Source organism: Aplysia californica, unplaced genomic scaffold (assembly GCF_000002075.1).
Source record: "Aplysia californica isolate F4 #8 unplaced genomic scaffold, AplCal3.0 scaffold00847, whole genome shotgun sequence".
Taxonomy (NCBI): Eukaryota; Metazoa; Mollusca; class Gastropoda; order Aplysiida; family Aplysiidae; genus Aplysia; species Aplysia californica.
The window spans coordinates 252,804-269,831 of NW_004798117.1; the positions used below are offsets into that span (position 1 = coordinate 252,804).

A 17,028-nucleotide genomic window follows, 5' to 3' on the forward strand; every position below is an offset into this window, starting at 1 on the left:
ATCTGAGAGAAAAAAAATAGAAGAGAAAAAATAAACAAAACAATAAGCAAAACAAAACAAAGAAACAGCAAAGAGAATGAAATGGGGATAAAAATATGTTTGATTGGAAAAAATCGTCAAAAGTAGTACAAGTTGCGTTGCACACTTTTGGTCCTGGCACTGGTTTCCTTCATCTCTTTATAAGACTATACATGTATCTATTTTAAAGTCTTTACACGCGGCCAGTTTCAAAAACAATTAAAAAGTACAGCGGCTTAATACCCCTAATGGGAGGGCAAACAATGGTAGAAAAAATTATAATTGAGGGATAGTAGAAAGACGTGAATTCAAATCCGCCTACATGTATTATTAGCTTACCAATCCACAAATTCTGCAGAAAAACTGATTTCAATAGCTGATAAAAATATAATACTGCCTTAAACAGGAATCATGGATATCAGAATAGTAATAAAGAAATCGATTCTAAGAAAATAAGAAAATGAAAGAAAACGCAAATGTCCATGTCTGAAGGGGGCGAAACGTATGGAAGAGTAAGGTTCAGACTTGGTAACGAAACAAAATAAAGGTTTAAAGTATAAGGGGGGAACCAAAGTGATGTTTACCCCTGTTTAGAGAAATCTTAGGGAGCGACGACTTTGCCGACTTGAGCGACTTTTTCTGGCGGTGCCCTGGGAGTTTCTCACGTCTCCATGGTAACGCACAGAATGTGAAGATGGCGTTGCGAGCGAGCTATAATTAGACAGACAGATGTATAATACACAAAAAAGAGGGGTGTTGGGAACAGAAGCGAACACTAAAAGGCTAAAAGGCTTGGTTGGTAACAGCGCAAGGCAAGGCTATGATTAGCCATTTCAAGCAGCATAGACGTTCAGACCGGGTATTTTATTGGCTCGCTATGTTTGGGTCGCTACTCGTAGCCTATCAATGGGTAGATAAGAATTTTACCGTATGAGGAGTCGCTTACTGTGACTGGGGGAACTAGTAGCGGTAGGAGGAGGCTAGTCTGTGAAATAGATGTCATGATAAATCATTGCAAAGTGATGAGTCTGGAGGGGGAAAGGAATACAGTATGACAATGGCGGCGATGATGAACGACAACAATTTTTGTGAAGTTGTGTGAAAAAATTAAAAGATGAACACAGAAACGAATAAAATCTCTACCTCAGAATTAAAAAGTTCTATCAAACAATTTTGGTGATTTTGAGTTACTAAGACCGTGAAGTCAGAAACCAAATACTCAATCTGCCTTATCAAAATCGTAAGAATATTCGGGGTCGTTATCAAGATATTCAAAGAACCGCATTTAAAAAAGCTAGACATGTTGTGAAACTAATATTTTTTACGTCCAATTTCTCAAAACTAAATGCTGAGCAGATAGAACTTTGTAATTCTGAGGTAGCGAAATGTAACTAATGGTCGCCGTGAAAATGTCATGACCAACGTGACCGATGACTTCGAATTGTAAAATGGTAGCATCCTGTTTTTTTACCGCCACTACAGCTGCTGCTTCTGCTATTGTTGTTGCTGCTTTTGTTGTTGTTGATGTTGTTGTTGTCGTTATCGATGATGGTGATGATGATGATGATGATGATGATGATGATGATGATGATGATGATGATGATGATGATGATGATGATGATGATGATGATGATGGCTACTGGCATATGATTCATGCAATTTACAGTTTATGTTGAAGACCTCGTTGACAGGAATTTGTAGCTGGTACCACATCTATGAAAATGACGTTGTTGCTGTCGCTGTTGAAAAGGTCGACTAAAAGTAGGATAGGCGATGGTAATGATGATGATGATGATGAAAGTATGATAATGATGACGATAAAAATAAAATGGACAACGACTACAGGCAGGAGAACAATGGTCATAAGGCGAAAATAAGAGTGTGGTGTTGACGTTGATTAATGGCAATGACTAGTGACTCAGATTATGAAAGTGGTGGGAAAATGTGATGGACTAGGAAAATATTGTTTTTCTTAAACAATAGTTTAATGCGCTGCGTACTTCAAATATTAAAATTTTATCTCTGCAGCCTCAAAATGATATTCTTGAAAACGTCATTTAATTCCTGCTCTGCCTTTCAGCGCTGCCTACTTGAGACGTCATTAAAATATCTGAATCAATGACGTCACAGGCCATATGCATGTTTAAGTTAGGAAAAAAAAGAAGCATAAAAAGCTGGAATAAAATGAAACTTCAAGCTGAAAATAACCAAACCGAATAGAACACACCATAAAGAAAGGGCTACCAACGATTGGTTCATTTCTAAATCACTGTATGAAAATCGAATTGATTAATAATAATTATTAACATCAGGCTGATAATTTAGTAGACTTTCACTCAGCGGGTCGCTTCAAAACAAACCAATTTCAATACGTTGAATCAGAAAAGAAATGTTAGGTAATGCTTAGTCAAATTAATATTGAAATCGGAGAAAAAATAATATGTTAAGCAGAAGCAACATTGTCTGCTGTTAATTATTATAAGAATCCAGTTTTTTTAAAATAATAATGGTTAGCGAGTAAACTACACAGGGTGTTGTAATGCTCGTGTGAATTACTTGTTTTCAGAAACAGCGGTGTCCTTTGCAGGTGCCTCCCTAAGAAATAAGATTTTAGGCAAAGAATGAAAGTAAGGTATTATAGTTGAATTTAATCTGGTTAGTTTTCATTTCACAAATGTTTGGAATGGTTGAGATGACTCGTGGGGAATGATCATTTTGATGATACAAGGAAATGGATGATTAGATAATTAAGGTTCAATACTAACACATTTTTTCGATAAATGGATTAGATAGGTAAGGTTCAACTGTAACACGTTTTTTGTTGTTGTAAAGTTTCGATAAATGCATTCATTCATTCGAAAGAGTACTGTTTGAAGTCAAGAAGAAGCTTTGTGGTTTTCTATTGTCGAGAGAATTTGTTTTCTATGTTTGTATTACAGTGATGAAAACGGGAACACCGAACCCCTTAGTCCTATTATCCAAATCTGATCCGCCATAGCTACTTAATAAGAGTTGCCAGAATATTCCACGCGTCAGTAGAAGTTGTTATCTCTTGTCACAGTCTGTTTCCTGTGACTAGAGTCACAAAGTGCTTAAACAAGAATGAGTCTAGATAATATCTTCCTTGTGGCGATCACTCAATCTTCTAACGTGTTTGGCAGATACCTTCTAATGAATTATAATTTTAAGACGAACTAGTTATAGAGAGTTTTTTTCCTCCTTTTTTTTCTTTAAAAAAAAACAATATTTTGTTCCTATTGGAAGCATACCCATCTGTACGTATTTTGAGGAACTAAAACTGTAAACTTCAATGTAATGACTGGCCAAAAATGTTGTTGAGAAGCGGCGTGAACCTTCTGCTGAGGGGCATAGGAGGCTACCAAACATCGCTTTATTGCCTTATTACACTCCTGGCTATAAGAAAAGCAAACGACTATCAACAAATGAGGAACATATGGGAGTTAGAAAAACAAACGTTGCTATGGTTACGGATCAATGACGTCACATACGAGAACTAAGGCAACGATTGGTTGGTGGGTTGAGCTGGGAGCAGGGAGGACAACTCTGTAAATGTTACGCTGGGTCATGAGCACATTATAGGTTGCAGTAGCTAGAGTACAGCGGGTTGGACAAAACCACGTGCAGGAGCTACGGTAAAACCTTCGAAGTTACGTAAATTTTAAAATTAGATGGGAGAAAAAAAGAAAACGATTGTCTATGCTCCACAGGTAGCAACTTTTGTAACACAATTGGTAATTTAAAGTTAAACAGACAGTTGTGCTGGATATTGTCACTACTTTTTTCATTTTTACCATGAATAAAAATGTATTTTACTGCTATCTGTATTAGTTGAAAGTATAAGAAGATACTACTTCGAATCTACTTATATGTATATTTTACATATAAAACGATTCTAAATAATGATCTGATATACGCATACTCTCTCTCTCTCTCTCTCTCTCTCTCTCTCTCTCTCTCTCTCTCTCTCTCTCTCTCTCTCTCTCCCTCTCTCTCTTTATCTTTCTCCCCCCCCTCTCTCTCTCTCTCTCTCTCTCTCTCTCTCTCTCTCTCTCTCTGACTGACACAAATGAACAAACATACATGTGGGCAAACACATATGCACACACTTGCATATTATTCAAAGCTGGAGAAAAAGTAGCACTAAAACTAACTCTAATTCAACGTACCACTGCAAATTTGCAAGAAGAAGAACGGCTCGGTACCAAAAATTAACTATTAGACAATCGATTTCTTCACTGAGAGGGGGAGGGGGAGGTTCACTACCTATCAATTACTTTGATGACAAAACAAAACGGTTTACAGTAGCTCCGTGGTGCTCACGTGATATTATGACAACATACACGGACACAAACAGTGACCAAAGCTACTGTAAAACATAAAAAAGAGAGACTTACGGCAAACCTTAACTCTCAAAAGCGTGTACTTTACTCTCTGAAACAGAGCAAAGTCCGAACCCCCGAACATTTGGACACGACATTGTGTAGCCAAGAATAACAAACATGTACACATACATATACACATACACGTGACGTCATAGTCAACACGGCCAATGATTTAAAACAAAAGCCTACACAAACAAATAAAATGCATCATAGCAGAAACGTGATAGTGATAATGACGTGGTTAATAACAAGTATCTAATTATTCTTATCGTTATACTATTGGTTGAAATCTTTGCTTACACAGCACCTAAATTATATTAAAGACAGTTGGAGCCTCTTTAACAAATTAATCAAGTAGCATGACTGAGCCACAAGGTCTTATCTTGACAAAATTGCAACGTTCAAGTAAGGAAGACTTGGCATTAATTATGAATCGAAATCTTAGTAAACATATAAAATTGGACAATAGAGAATAATATTCTATGTCATAAAGAAAGGAAGGTAATTTCATTTTCTGACAAACAAATCTTGACTGGCTTGAATGGTGAAATTAATAGAAACACTCTCATATTATCTACAGTTTTGTCTTTGGTTAAAAAAGATAGGAAGTATCAATAAATAAAATAATTATATTGTGATGTGTATAGAGGCAAAGGGGGGGGGGGAGGTGGTGGTGCGCAATGGCAAAAGAACTGAGCACAGCTTGATTGTGAACGTGCAAGTGTGAGAGGCACTTTGATTTGACTGATTTCCCCTGTGTTGAACAGAAGACCAGGAAAGGGGGAGAGAGACGGATAGGAATACGAAAGTGTAAAAGAAAGTGTACGGCCGTGGGCCTAGGGGAAAGAAGAGAGAGAGAGAGAGAGAGAGAGAGAGAGAGAGAGAGAGAGATAGAGAGAGAGAGAGAGAGACAGAGAGACAGAGAGACAGAGAGACAGAGAGACAGAGAGAGGGGGGGGGGGTGGTGACACACATTCAGGGAAAAAAGGAATACCGATATAAAAATAGTTTTGACAAAAAATCTGGAGGAAATGGAAAACTTATTGATAGGGTTGAAAGGAAAAGTATATTATAACACCAGCCCAGCCTGTCAGTTAATAAGTAATGGAGACAGAAAGTGAAATATTATCACAAATCAGTCATTATTTTGTGAAAAACGATATCATGTTGCAGAAAAAGAGATAATTAAATCAAACCATGTCAAAGAAGGATGAAGAGAAGCATAATATAATCGAGAGCGAGAGGTGTATATAGGGGTGGCGAAGGGAGACAGATATAGAGGGACAGACAGAGGACGGTGGAAGGTTAGTGTAAGGGGGAGGGAGGGGCGGCTGCAGGTAGAGTGTATTGCCTGTTTGTGCTTAGGATAAAGCTGGATTTGAGGGGGGGGGGGGGGGCGGAGTGAACTGAAGTCAAGAAAGATGGACTTAAATATAGAATTGAAAAAATGTAAATCAACAAAGAAAGGCTTAATAAAACAAGAAAAAAAAATACTCAAGGCACTTTTGACCATTGTGCTTTGCCATTAATTTAGTGAACAAGAATAAGAATAAAGATTTGTGTATAATAATATGCCTTTTTCGCACGGTTTGTGGTTTCTAATAGCATTTGTGCATTTTGGGGGGAGCGTGTCAACATTATTCAAAATGTGTATAGGTGCTAAGTATATACGTGAAACTTTCATTAAGCAACAATATTATTGGGTATAGAGTTCTGGATTACTTAGGTTTGGAAAGTGAATGGAAGTTATTTGTGCAACATAATTATGATTCTTTGGCATGCAATTGTGTCATATTTCCAAATTATCTACTTTATATTACAGCTCTTTGTCTTCCTTTCTTCCCCCTTAATTCCAACCTCCTCCTCCTCCTCCTCCTCCTCCTCTTCCTCCTCCTCCTCCTGTAATAAATGCATAAAGGCCTTGTAAGGTATTATGGTATTATTGTTCTAGTTGTTTCTTCCACCGTAGAGGACTTTAAAGCTGTCTTATTTATTCTCGACTGTTCAGACTGATGGGCCTGAACTTAGATGGCCGTTGGATCGGCAAAGTATCCTCAACTAAAAGAGGTACGCGCATTATTTTAATTTAAGAGTAATAAGTACCACACTTGTAAGTTGGGATCATGTTATTTTTAGTAACTTCAAATATTTACAACTTGTTTAGGAAATTTCCGTTTCTCGCGACTGATTTCGGTATTGCCGTCTGTATCGAGGAGGGGAAGTGGAAACACTGCAATGGCTGCGAGTATTTGTATTCGTAGCGATCGTGTTACGAGTTGGGGTCTCTGTGTCGTTATTACTTTCTGGGGATTCCCTGCTGCAGCCGAAAGTAGCAACAACAGTAGACACCGGGGAATCGATACTAGCTATGAATTCAATAACTTCCTCGTTCGCGTTATCATTATTCGAGGAATCGTTGAAAATATTATCGTCGATACTACTGCTGTACGTCAAAACGGGAGCAAAACCTGGAGTAGTGTCGGAATTTGAAACCGAAGAAGAAGAGAAAAACGTATTCCTGTTGTCGTTGCTGTTGTCTTGTTGTGGAAGGGAGGATGAAGAGGGTTTCGAGGGAGGGGAGGAGGGGGAAGAGGGCTCAACCGAGGGGGGAATCGTAATCATCGTGTCATCATACCCGTCAGAGGACGCCTGGTGGCTGTAAGAACCAGTGGTCGGCCGGACGGATACTTCGACCGGCTTCACGCGTTCCCTCCGCCTCCTATGGCGTCGAGGGGCGGGCGAGCTGGAGAGCTCCAATCCGCTGCTGCTCTCCACCATAGTGGGCGGGGACTCGTCGCGAGTTGACTCCGCCCCTCTCGGCCCGTGGTGCGTCATGGCCTGCAGGCCTCGTGAAGTTCGCGTGTTGACGGCCTTCTCTAGCGTATTGATGACGTCAGTCTCGGTGGAGCGAGTCTCCAGGCCCACGCTGAAGCGTCCCATGCTGCCGGGAGCAGTACGCATGCGCATTAGCAACCGGGGGGAGTGGCTAAACACAGATATGCCTCCCACACTTTCATATCCAGCATCTAATACTAGGATTTTTGGAAACACCCCTAATCCCAAGAAAATCCCTACCCAGCTGAAAATGTCTAATGTGTCTCGCGCGCTCGTATGACCTTATGCATTTTGAGAGCGCCGTAAAACACTTCCGTCCTCCAAACTGAGAAAATTGTGTAACTAACTTATAAACAATGTTATCATGGTTTAAAAAATGACTAAGTGAATGAATATTATAACAATGGCACAGAAAATAATAATATAGGCTTATCATTTTAGGAAATGGACAAATCAACCAATCAGCAAAAAGAAATAAATTTAAATATAACATGTCCAAACCGCATAAAAACGAGAACAACAACAGCAGTAAAAACGAAAGCAATAACAACAACAAAAACAATAAACAGAAATGACACTACCTATCCAATGATATTCTAAACACTTTTCATTCATTTGTACTGAAATACGTAAGCAATTTTTTTGGTCAAAAGTAGGTAAAAGTAGGTACAATCGTTTAAAGAGGTTGTTTTTAAAATTCTCCTCAGAAATTTTATTTTCTGGTTTTAGAAGCGTTGAAATGCTTGTTGATGGTATACTTTTCAAACAGAAATTTCGTGTCCCCATCATTCCCTCCATTCCCATACCTGTGTAATCTCAATCTTTATCCTGCCCTGCACGCAATAAATAATGATAGCCCTTTACTTAATATTACGCTTTGCTGAAGGCACAGGGAACAAGCATTTTACTTTGCTTCCCCTTCTCCCTCCGAGACCTAACATTGACAACACACTCTATGGAACATTACAGCAACTGCAGAAGACCTGCACTTATCACTACATGCCATTGGACACAAGGGCGAGAGCCCAGCTGTTGCTGGATCGATAACAACAACAACAACAACAACAACAACAACAACAACAACAACAACAACAACACCAACAACAACAACAACAACAACAACTTTGCTTTTGGCCTTACGACGAAATTCAAAGAAAACACAGTCTTTGCGTAGACAACGAAGAGGAATTAATCAATTACATTTTGTACTCAGCTCAGGTTGTTAAAGATAACTGATAATTTATATTTTTATGAACTAGCAATTTTTTTTAGTGTAGTGCCTAAAGACGGTCGTGAATTACGGTACATGATTAGCTTGGGTTCTTCTGTATGTTCCAAGGATGGTGCTATAAGGGTTGGGGTAGGAAAGTGTCTACTTCGTAGATACCATGTGATGATATCATCACATGGGGACGTGGGAAATGCCATATCTTGTAAGGCTTAAATCCCCTTTCAACATTGTAAGATTATCTAACACTTCTCTACCTTAGAATTACAAAGTTCTATATGACTTTTGGCTGTTTTGAGTTACCACGACCATGAAGTCAGAAACCAAATGTTCTTTCTGCGCTATCGGATTCGTTAGATTATAAGGAATTGTTATTAAGATATTCAAGAATTGCACCAGAAAAAGCTTTTCTAGTTGTGAAACTCAATTTTTTAACGTCAAAATTCTCAAAACAAGGTACAGAGAAGATAGAGCTTTGTAATTCTGGGGTAGCGATTGGGCACCTCCGAATTTAAAGTTCAGCTCCAAAAGAAGGAGAAAGGTAAATGGGTGGAGAGCCTTCTAGACTCCCCCAAACAACTTGGGTTCAGAACGCATCTTTAAACGATTCGAACCAAGGCAATCTGGTCCGTAGTTCAATATAATATCAAATGGGCTAATAGTGCGTCCGTAGGAATAGGGTTCTACTCAACTTTTATGATAATTATATGCTGTGTAACAATGGTTGCCTATTTATTATGTTTCAATTCAACTTTCTTTCTATGACAAAAAATAGATGTAGTTAAAAGAATACATAAAACTTAACGACGTAATATATGGTCAAAGAGAAGAGGTTCTTATAGGAAGACGATATAGTATATTTTCATCCCTCCAAATCTTCACAAATAGGTTTGCCAGGCAGAGGCGGAAGCAGGGCGGGTGGTAGGCAAAGGCTGAAAACAGTGCAGGTCAGAAGAGGAGGCTGGCTGTTTAAATGCATGTATTCGTCTACGTAAACCTATTTTAAATCATAAAGGAATAAAATGTTTTTCAAAGCTCATCTACCTATTACCAATGTCATGTGAACTTTGTGACTCACAAAGTTTTATTACTTTCATAAGGATCTAGAACTGATAAAGAATATTATTCTCAAACAGTTTCGAGATTTCGCTTTTCACCAGATATGAGAACAAAATAATTCAAAAGTTAAAAATACCCCCCAAAATCCGCCTTTTACCAAAAAATAATCAAATAAAAAAAATATATTTAAAAAATCCCGCAAACAACTCAAAAACAACAACGACAAAGCCTTATCTTCAGACCAGCATGTTTGTTTTGCAATAGAATGTGAGCAGATTTGTTTTTATCTAACAACTACAACGTGCAAACATGGACAGATAAAATGTAGTCTGGAGCATGATAAATGTAGTGTTACTAGAGTCAAGCCTGCTCTACCTGCTCAAATGGCCACCTGTTCAAGACAATCACCGGTACAAATGACCACTTCCCACTATCCACATTGCGGTTTTTTTTCTCCAGACATTACGATTATGATAGAATTGTTCACGACGTCTACTTGACAGAGAGATCTTTATACTTTTTAATACGATCCGGTGTTTCAATAGGACAACATCAGCATAATAATATGCAACAATATTGCCTCAGCAGAAAATAGCAATGGTCACATTAGTATTGCCAGTAATAAAGCAGGAATGAATGTAAACCGCACCTAAGGTTTTTACTAAGGCGATCAAGCTTCCAAAGACGATTGTTTTTATTATGAATCGTACTTTATGGCGCGAAAGCTCTGGCCTCAGCTACACGATCAAATTCTCGAAGCAGTTTTGTCACTATGTATTAGCTTTTTAGCGTTTTAACATTTGTATCAGGGTCGTTTGAAAGCAGAACATACAAAAGTTGGTTTATTGTTGTTGTTTGTTTTTTTTAATCAATATATTTACATACTTTAATACTGAAGTAGCATAAAAACAAAGGACCCCACTCAAACCATTTTCCAAGTATGCAGTTTGATGTTGGTTCACATGATGGGCAAATATATTATTATTGATTTGAGGTTCCCCATGAGAGAGCGATACGCGGTTTTTAAACTCCAATGAGACAGATGACCCAAACTATAACCAACAACAATTTCTACTCAATGTCTAAACGATACAAGCATTATAGATCTAGAGATCATAGACCGTTTGTATTGCGCTTGATTAATTGGGCTTCATTCGTGGTTGAAAGGGTGTAAAGTTGGTTTTCAGGTACATGTATTTTTTTTTATTGTTCTATGCAATAAAAGAATTATAGATAATAGATAGCATAATTTGTTTAACGCAAATACCCGCTCAACAATCTATAGTATTACCCCAGCAGACCTGATAGCATGTGAAAAAATCTCAACTTCCTTAGGAGCATACAGTGCAAGCTGCCATTTTACAGGCGCTAAAACACCAACATATTGACAAAATATTTGGCTGTCTATGGCCGCGTACCCATTCCCACCTGGGTGAAATGAGATCTCCAAATCATGACTTCATAGACTTTCGTGCTATGCTTGATTGATTCATGTCATTAAATTCGTGCTTAAAAGGACGTGAAGTTGTTTTTTAGGTACATATTATATGGGCAGCATTTAACTTTAAAAAAGCATGAAAGAAAAGACAATTTGGATGAATTTGAAAGAAACACGATAGAAAGGATAGTTACCTGCTGTTGTTAGAGGAGTCCCGACACCTCTCGTAGCTGGACTCCGGAAACTCTGTCTGTATATACCGGTTGACCAGTCTGGCTCCACTAGAAGAAGTCGCTGCCTTGGCTTCAGTCTGTGTCTCTGTCGTACGTTTGGGTACCTTCTCGACCTTGACCTCGTCCATAATGTCACGGTCGCGATGTCGTCCGAAAACCATATTTGGCAAAGTGACTCGCCCTGTCTCCTCTCTCCGTATCTCGTCCGCGGCCGGCTTTTTATCAAAAGGCTTGTTCGGGTCCTCGAGTCTGCCAAAGTCCAGCTTCCCGGGAACAAAGTCCACCTGTTTTCCAACCGTCGACGGTAGATCTTTCAGCTCTACGTTAGCCATAACCGACAGTTTCTCCTGCACCTGTTTCTTCAGCAACAGTAGCTCGATGTCTTTCCCCTTCAGCACCAGCTCTGTTAGGTTGCACGTGCTCTTCAGTCCGTCTAGATTGTTCTGCATTTCGTTCTTCCTGCTCACGTATTCCATGAGTTCTGGCCCGTACAGAACGTGTAGGTCATCGATCAGTGTTTTCTCTTTGTTCCGGATCTCCGCTATGTACTGGATGGCTGCGTCACGGATTTTCTGCTCTGCTGACTGATTTGAAAAGAAATGAAAATCCCAAAAGATAGTCCATAATTTATTATTAACTGATTTATTTATGTATTGATTCATTTATTTATTGATTCATTTATTTATGTATTTATGTATTCATTTATTCTTTTTTTTTGGGGGGGGGGGGAGGGGATTGACATTCTATTTATTGTGTGTATTTGAGTTTTAAAAATAATTAATAAAGTGTAACTTTTCTGAGGCTATGCGAATAATTTGTTTCTTCCATTGTCGTACGTGCTTTTGTGCAACTGAAAACAAACTGATGATGATGATTGATGATGATGATGATGATGATGATGATGATGATGATGATGATGATGATGATGATGATGATGATAATGAGGATGACAACTACAACAACCATAATGACATTGAGAAGAGTAATCATGAAAAAAAGCAATAATGACAATAATAAAAACGAATCTCAGACTTTCTCACCTTGATAACAGTCTCACATTTATTGAGCAGACCAAGCTGTCGATCGTAGACGTCTATCTTTCCTTTACAGCTGGACAGCAGGTCCTGGATGTTCTCTTTGTACTTGGTTACGGCGTCTGTGAACTGGCTGATCTCGTGATCCTGGAGAAGTCAAGGTCAGATGGGGAGAGGTCTAGGTCAGTGGGAGAGATCAAGGATAATGAAGGGGACGTCAAGGTTAGTAAAAGGGGGGGGGGGGGTCAAGATGACAGACGATTTCAATGTCATATATATTATTATTAGAAAGTTACTTTTATTCCAATAAAAAGGCTGGACAATAACGTAAGGGATTCTTTTAGGTTTATATTTTGTTGTTGCTCAGATATTGTTTGTATTTAAAAGGGGGTTTCTAAGAATGAAACCCATTGTCAAGTGTGTTGGAGAAATAATTACCAGAACAAAAGGAATATCAAAGGATCAGAAAAAATCAGGACGCACAAGTGTCACCCTTTACCACCAATCATCATATTATCACCACTGATTATAAATAATAATATACTGTATTTACAAACCTTGTGCTCATTGAAGGTACATAGAACACAGATGCAGGTCTGGCAGGGCTCACAGTAAAAGCGAACCACCTCGTCCTGATGCTCTTTACATTCAATGTCTTTCTCAATCTCTACGTCAAACATACTGTGATTCTGTGTCACCTGAAAAAACAACAACGAATACACATCAACGTTTCTGTCAGTTAAGTATCTTCCTTCTTCCTTCTTAGCTTTTCTTTGCCTTGCAAGTAGTTGAACGTTGCCTCTCAGACCTTCATGCAAATTAACACTTTGTTTCTTGCAACTCTGCCTGCTTGAGTTGTTTTTGTTCCAAGATAGATTTCTATGTCATGTTCCTAAAGTGAAGTACAGGGTGTCCAAAAAAGGACCGACTTAAAGGGCAATAAATCAGCCATATTTTCACTAATTTCAACAAAAATTAGAACAAATAGAATTCAATCAAGGAGACATAAAAAATGCATATTTGAAGAAAATCAATGGATCTGTTTGAGAAATGTCAAAGTTAAAAAGTTTCAACCAAAATTGGGTAAAACGCAAAATTTTATTTCTTAACAATGTTCAGCAACAGTGGCGTAGTTCTGGTTTCAGGACAAGGACGGTAGCCTAAAAGCACGAAAGTCACATCATATTAATATCTCATTGTGCTGAGAGTTTCGTAGAAGTTTGCGGAAAAGGTGTTGTGCTGTAGAAGCCTGGTTCCAGTGGGATGGGGCCACACCCTACACACCAAGAGCGGTCCTTGGGTGATTTCTTTCATATTATTGACAAATATAAAGTCCTAATGGCTGAATTTTATTATATTTTTTTCGAAATTTTGTTGAAATTGGTCCAAAGATAACCGAATTATTGCCCTTTAAATGGATCCATTATTAGACATCCGGTATACTTCCGCTAATGGTGATAAAACTGCCATCATAACGCATAGCGACGAATCTGACAAAATCGAGTTCTTTTGTTAGTATGTTTTCTTTTCTTTTATTGGTTTGTTGCACTAGTCTTGCCCATGAACACTTTAGTGTTAAGGCATAGGCAGGACGCAAAATAGTACCAAAAATCACTCTTACCTTTGTTTGTTTGTGTATATCCACGCACTGTTTGCACAAGAGTTTGTTGCAGTCGATACATTTGCTGTTGGCCTCTCTGTGTTTCCTGTTCACCAGCTTGCAGATATCACAGAAGGGATACTTGCTGGGCTTCTGGCGGGCTACCACTTCTCCTGTAAATGTAAATGAAGATGGTTTTAAGTTCCCATCGACACAATTTAGATCAACTATGAGGCAGGCTTCGACCCTGTCTGTTAGGGCCAACCCGGACTAGAAGGGATGCAAAATCAAAGCAGAAAGACCAAGATACAGGATAAAAATTATCCCTACTCGAGAGTCGAGCTCAGATCTCGTGTGTGTGTGTGTGTGTGTGTGTGTGTGTGACAAAAGGACCTAACCGCTACACCACAGACACCTGCTCACTGCTCCTAAGTGCGTCGTACAAATATATGTCACACGACGAGGTAGAGTCAGGTGCACGTCAGTTGTTGTTTTTGTGTATAAGGTGGGAGTGGAATCATTTTTAATCTTTTTAATTCATTTTGCTTTTGATAAAAAAAATGACTCGTCCACCTAGAATTGAGGTCGATATATTGCAATTGAGGAAGATGGGGTGGGGTGGGGTGGGGTGGGGGGGGGGGGGGGTCACCCGGTGTTAGATGTAAACTTAGCGAGAAAATGGCCACCAAAGTTAACTGATTTCCAAAGCTGGACTGTCTTTGAAAACTGTAAATTTACATGATGTGATGTCCTTTATCAACGTTTTAAAGTTATAATCCACGCATAAATGTATTCTGAATAGTAATAAATGGTGCTGAGAAATACAGGGTGATCCAAAAAATATCATTACAACTTGTTTTGTAAATATCTTCTTCCGTACTGAAGTTTTGCGTTTCAGATTTGAACATAACGTTTGGAAGCCAAAAAGAATTTGTTTGATAAGTATTTTAGATAAGTCCATTGATTGGTTTTGCTTTATATAGCACATTAAAAAAACCCAACCCATTTTCAACATTGTCACCATTTTCATAGCATGACGCATCAGTTTTCATAAGACCTACCACTAAAAGTTGCAACAATCGCACCATATGGCAAGCTACAGCAGTCTAACAAGTCAACAGAAGTCTGCAGATATTATTTTCCCAAAATTTAGTTTGCCTGCTTAGATCATGGTTACGTTTAGTAAAGAGGAGAGAGCTTTTTGTATTGGACATTACCTGTCCAGAAACTCACTATTCCTGATATTTCGTAAGTTCTGCGCACGGCCTGGAGAGAATGCTTAGGCGCCCTCAAGACCTTTGGCGTCATGAGTAGAGATGTTCCGTCAGTTTGGATCTATAGCGAATCAGAACTAAAAAGTTCTTTAAAAAATGATCACCTCAGGTCGAACACGCACCATGGACAGCCCTTTAAAAGTCACCAGAGTGCGGATTTCAGTAGCCGAGTCCCATGAGACGTCTGTCCGTGGATGATCTGCAGCTAGGACTTTCCTTCACATCAACAGTCTGCATTCTCATGGCAGATCTTAACCTTTGACTATACAATGTTCATCATCGCTAGGCCGAGATGACATGGATCAGACCATGGTAATGCGTTCATGTTTCATCGATTGTCTTGTAAAGAGGATCATTTCCTCGATGACATTTGGTTTAGTGCAAAGCTCATTTTCACCCAGCGGGATATGTTAACTCCAAAAATGATGTCTATTGGGCACCCCACTCTATTGTCTCAAGAAGCCACTTCTTAGTGAACATGTACAGTGTATGTGGCTTTAAAAACTCATGGTTTAGCAGGCCCTTGTGTTAGGGCGCCACTGAACATTTCGAAAGACGCGTTAAAAATGTGTCGAGTCCAAAGAAGGGAATGTGGACCACTGCTTCTAGGAATTTCAGAATGAAATCATTAGGTTTTTAAAACTCTGTAAAAGAAATTAAATATTGTTCAAATGTTACAGGGAAGGAAAATTAATGTCAAAGAGAAAATAAAGAAAAAGGTCAACTAATCTTTTCACGACTTCCTTTACAAGATTTTTAAACATTGGTGAACTTTGCGATTTTGGGTGCATTTTTCTTTTAGCCGTTTCCGTTTTCAAATCATGATTCTTCTTCGTGGATTTTATATCAAACAAATTCCTTTTGAATGAATTATGTCTGTTCCAAATTTGCAGCATTCTAGAACAATTTTTGGGCGAGATATTCAGAAAAAAAGTTGTAATGTTTTTTTTTGATCACCCTGTAAATCGATAGAAATAACACATGGGGCGGAAAAATTTCGGTTTTTTTCGATTTCGTTATTAGGGCGAGCACCTGATTTCACCACGATGCCACATACACATGTATTATATTATTATAGCAAGGTGTTAAGCGAGTTCACATATATGTAGACGAAGCATTAAAATTTGCTCTTTATACAATCATGATTACCAGCTTCGTATCTATCGTTGCTGTCAGCTTTCCATTTTATAGTTGTTATTCTCCTTCTCTTCATCCTTCACATCTTCCTCCTCCTGCCTCTCCTCCTCCTCCTCCTCCTCCTCCTCTTCCTCCTCCTCCTCCTTCTCCTCATCATCATCATTATCATCATCATCCTGTAGGCTTCCCAGGAAGCCAAGAATATTTTTGAGAGTTCTAGGGTTTGCTGGGGTAATAACATAATTTATTGTAAATCACAACATCATTGTTAGTAACATTTGATCGAGTTGGAACTAAAACCGCTTCACATTTCGCATCGAAGGCTTTCCTTCCCCTCGATGTCATCATCATCATCATCATCATCATCATCATCATCATCATCATCATAATCATCATCATCAACAACAACAACAACAACAACAACAACACCACCAATACAACCATCACAACTACCACAATGTCCCCAATAACAACAACAACAACAACAACAATAACAACAACAACAACAACAACAACCGCAACAACAACAACAACAACAACAACAACAACAGCAACAACAACCGCAACAACAACGGCGACGACGACGGTGACAACGATGATGACAACAACAAAGATTCTGGCTAGTATCACTCTTCTCATGGGTTGCGCATAGGCAGAGAGAGAGAAAGAGAGAGAGAGGGAGAGAGAGAGAGAGAGAGAGAGAGAGAGATAAGAGAGAGAGAGAGAGAGAAGAGAGAGAGATAAAGAGAGATAGGCTATACATATATAT

The 17,028-nt window shown here is 38.7% G+C and overlaps 1 protein-coding gene across 1 annotated transcript in view; it reads right to left on the reverse strand.

Annotated features, from left to right (window-relative positions):
- Positions 1-17,028, reverse strand: part of LOC101859204 (tripartite motif-containing protein 45) — a gene marked incomplete in the record, with an annotated part of 49,161 nt that overhangs the window by 5,234 nt on the left and 26,899 nt on the right. Inside the window, 6 exon segments of the mRNA XM_013088977.2 lie at positions 2,575-2,613; positions 7,057-7,362; positions 11,176-11,798; positions 12,255-12,395; positions 12,806-12,946; positions 13,870-14,021. Coding sequence (XP_012944431.1) covers positions 2,575-2,613; positions 7,057-7,362; positions 11,176-11,798; positions 12,255-12,395; positions 12,806-12,946; positions 13,870-14,021 — 1,402 coding nt within the window.